This window comes from Fundulus heteroclitus, chromosome 15 (assembly GCF_011125445.2).
Source record: "Fundulus heteroclitus isolate FHET01 chromosome 15, MU-UCD_Fhet_4.1, whole genome shotgun sequence".
Classification (NCBI taxonomy): Eukaryota; Metazoa; Chordata; class Actinopteri; order Cyprinodontiformes; family Fundulidae; genus Fundulus; species Fundulus heteroclitus.
Window position 1 is genome coordinate 28,078,494 of NC_046375.1, and position 3,675 is coordinate 28,082,168.

A 3,675-nucleotide genomic window follows, 5' to 3' on the forward strand; every position below is an offset into this window, starting at 1 on the left:
GCTCCTGTCCAGCCTTTCCTTTTTTTCCCTCGTTTGCCAAATCCAACCGCTTTATACAAGCAGTCAATGCCAGTGAAATGCTGACAGGTGACGGTGCATTAGTATCAAATAGATGAAGTAGCTCTGCACTAAGATAAAAAAAATCTCTGTCATCTCCTCACTCAGAGTTGCTCTCAGCAGCATCTGAATCACTCTGAAGCTACAACTCCTTGGCAGGAACTTTTAGGCTAAAATAGGATCCACCTGAGAGACTCTGAGAATCTTTGTGAAAACAGACACTGGTTTTTAAGAAAAGCACCAACATTTTAACAGAGCTGAGTTGAGGTTGCGGCTTTGGAAAGGCCGTTCCTGAAGCTGTTAGCCTGCTTTAAATCTGTGGCACCGCTTTTTACCAGGTGTCTTTGCAAATAATGGACTTATAAAACCGGTTTGAAAAGGGTCTAAAGTTAAATCTTAAACAAGTATTGCTGTAAGTTGCTAGTGAGACCTAACTGTAAAAACCTAACTGTAAAAAGAAGCCGTTCTCTCACACATCTTCCAATGAGGAAACTCCAGGGACTGTTGGCTTTGGAAGGATGAAGATTATGTGAGAGGGAACCTTTTACTAAGGTTAAATACTAAGGTTATATGATGTTAAATATATGTCAGTATACATTAAGTTGGACTTTACAGCTTTAGCACCTTATTAATCACACCAGAAAACACTTGAATGGATTTATTCAGAAGACTTTTGCTTGTGAAACCGGGCATCGTTCAACAAATTCCCATCAAAATAGGCATCTCTTCTCTGCTAAAATATGCCTGGGTGTATGCAGAGCCTTGCAACGTGGATTACAGATTTAGCTCCTACTTGCACCAAGATCAATCTGAGTGAGGTCCACAGACTCAGAATAAACAAGTGGGCAGGACTTGAAGGCCCTGGTGCCACCCAGCAGTTATGAAGACAAATATTTCCCTTCTGGATCAGCAAGGCAAGGAAAGGTGTGTTTGCAGAGGAGACAGAGAGGTGCTTTGTCCCCTTCTCCAACAGGTCAGCTCTCCAATCTCTCCCCACCCAACCCCACCCCATTACACTCTCCCTCTCCCAGTCAATCCACCCTAAAGCACACTGTCTGAATCCCCCAGCACCCTGTGAGTCCTCTTCTGGAGCTCACACCAACCTTCACACTGAAGAGATGCTATCACTGCTCTGCTGCTCTCTTGTCCTCATCTTTGCCCAGCAGGTAAGAAGAGAAAGCTTTTTCTGCTCTCACACTACTGACAGACTGGACCTCTGATGGGACAGACTGGGAAACAGGATGTCACCCAGTTTCCATCTTTGAGGAAGAAACAGCTTGAATATGCTTATGGTTCTCTATGTAGCAGGAAAAAGGGGAAGATGACTAAACCAAAATGCATACCTACCACGCTAACATATAGTTTGCATGCAGACAGTATTTAGGGACTGGGTCCAAGTCTTTATGTCAAGAGAGTAAGCTGGCAAAAGCAGTTTTCTAAGGACCTTCTATTAAAAACTCATGGAGACCCATTTTCACACCATCAAATCAGCTCATTCATTGAAGTTGGCAGACAGGCTTCAGATTTTTGGCGTAACCCTCGCTGACCTTTGGGAAGTTGTCAGCAGCACAAGCGGCAGCATGTTGGATCAAAACAAAGCAAAGCAGTACGGGTTTTAAAATGTTTCCGGAGAAGCCGCTCCTCTGAGCTGCAGCGGTCTGTCTCCCTGCAGATCCAGCCCGGGCGATGCCGCAGGGTTTCTTCCCGGAGGTCTCCGAGCCAGCACGCTGTCTCTAACGTCTCTAGGACATAAAACTAGCAGGAAATGGCACATGATCAGAACTGAGAATTAAGTTAGCGTTGGTATTCAGAGGATTGAATTCACTGTAATAATAGCAAAAAGAAAAAAAAAGGAAGGAAGGAAGAAGCATATTTTAGCAGGTATTCAGAACAATAGCATTGATTAAAAAGCAAGCAACAGGAGGATGGAGCAAACAAATGAGGTGGGCCAGAGATTAGCCAGGGGCGCTGAGGTTTTGGCACACTAAAATATTTTTTTCTGCTTTACAAACACTCAAATTTATAATGATATAAAGAAAACTCTGTGAAAGTGTTTGAATTTGTTGGATTCTCATCCAGATAACCAATATGGACCTATGTTAAAACTATGGTGTCACAGCCCCACCTTTAACCTGACTCTTGACCCCAAGGAAGTAAATTGGAACAACAGAAAGCTGTAAGTGCATGGCCAATTCCAGCTTCTTAAGCTGCATCTGAAATGTTCTAATTATAGCTCCTAGCTCCTGTTCCTTGACCTTTCATGAGGTGAACAGAAAGAACTCTATCGTTGGGAGGAAAGGAGCTTCGGACTGCTGTGCTGATTTCAGACAGCCTTTAAAGTCAACGGCATTATGTGACAGAAACGTACATGGATGATGCGAGTCAAATCTGGTTTATGGCCTTCCGAGAATTAACTACAAAATGCGCAATCTCTTCTCTCCGGACATTTTAGTTAATTTCCATGAGGTAGGCTGTGTTTATATGTCATGTTACGCAAAGGATTGTGGGATTCCTTATAGTTCCTTAGCACCGGTAAGGGACATCAAGAGCTCCCTGTGGTAAAGGAGCTATGATAGGAAAAATACAGGCTCCTTTTCCTCCCTCCTTTCTTACTGACTGCACTATTCGGACACCACTTATGATGGCGACTGATGACGCACTTCCTCTTTTGCTGAAAACCCTTTACCAATTAGACCCTTTTGGATGTAGCCCATATTCAATGCCAGCTTCTTTTGGTCTGAGTTTTGCCTAAAATCACTTTACTCTTCTATACTGTTAAATTTTATAGCTCATTTAACCATACATCAAAACAAGATGTCATGTAACATCTTAGGTTTATATGATGAAATAGTTCAACAGGTTTAAAAAGTTAGTTAATTTAAAGTATAATCTGCAGTTGAATACCTAATGAATATACTAAAAATGGTTTTCGTTTTGGCTTTTAAGGCTAAAACAAGCAAAGATTATATTGTTGAGCAACTCGTTTTTGAATGCATCTTAAAAGTAGTCTTTAGAGACAGTCACTCACACAGCATTACAGTGTTGGATTAGCAAACATCAGAAACCTACATGTTCTTCTGGGCATGCAGCCATGTTCTCGGGAATCCTAACCTTTAATGGATTTACCAAACAAAAGCAAAAGATCCTTACTAAACTGCACAGTTCTAAGTGTAGTCATTTTCCCTTCATCGTGCTGGTTTCTGACAGACAGGCTGAGTATCCGGAATGTAGTAGCAGAGCTTACGGATGTAAAGCAAGATGTAACAGATGTTCTGTCACATGTTCAGTTGTACGATGGCTTCAGTTCAGAGGCTCTCAGTGTGTTTTAATTACACTCACTGACAAACAAGTTAAGCACCTAGACAGGTTGGTGGACATGAAAGTATGTGAGTAAAAGGTCATAAGACTGTGTTGCAATGACATTACAACATCGGATCAAATGGATGACAGTCAGCAGAAGGGCCCGTGTCCTCACCATTTACAATATATACACTTAGACTTATACAAAAATAACCCTAAATATACCCAAAATGGAAACGGAATGCTGAAAAATCAAAAGTCGGATGCATTTAATGAGCGGACTGAAAACAGCTTAAAACCAGTTCCTAACGAATCTTT

General features: G+C 41.8%; 1 protein-coding gene across 1 annotated transcript in view; it reads left to right on the forward strand.

Annotated features, from left to right (window-relative positions):
- Positions 1-1,120: 1,120 nt before the first annotated feature.
- ccn6 (cellular communication network factor 6) overlaps positions 1,121-3,675 on the forward strand; it is a gene marked incomplete in the record, with an annotated part of 11,507 nt that continues 8,952 nt past the window's right edge. Inside the window, 1 exon segment of the mRNA XM_036147116.1 lies at positions 1,121-1,223. Within this exon segment, the coding sequence (XP_036003009.1) occupies positions 1,176-1,223 (48 nt within the window).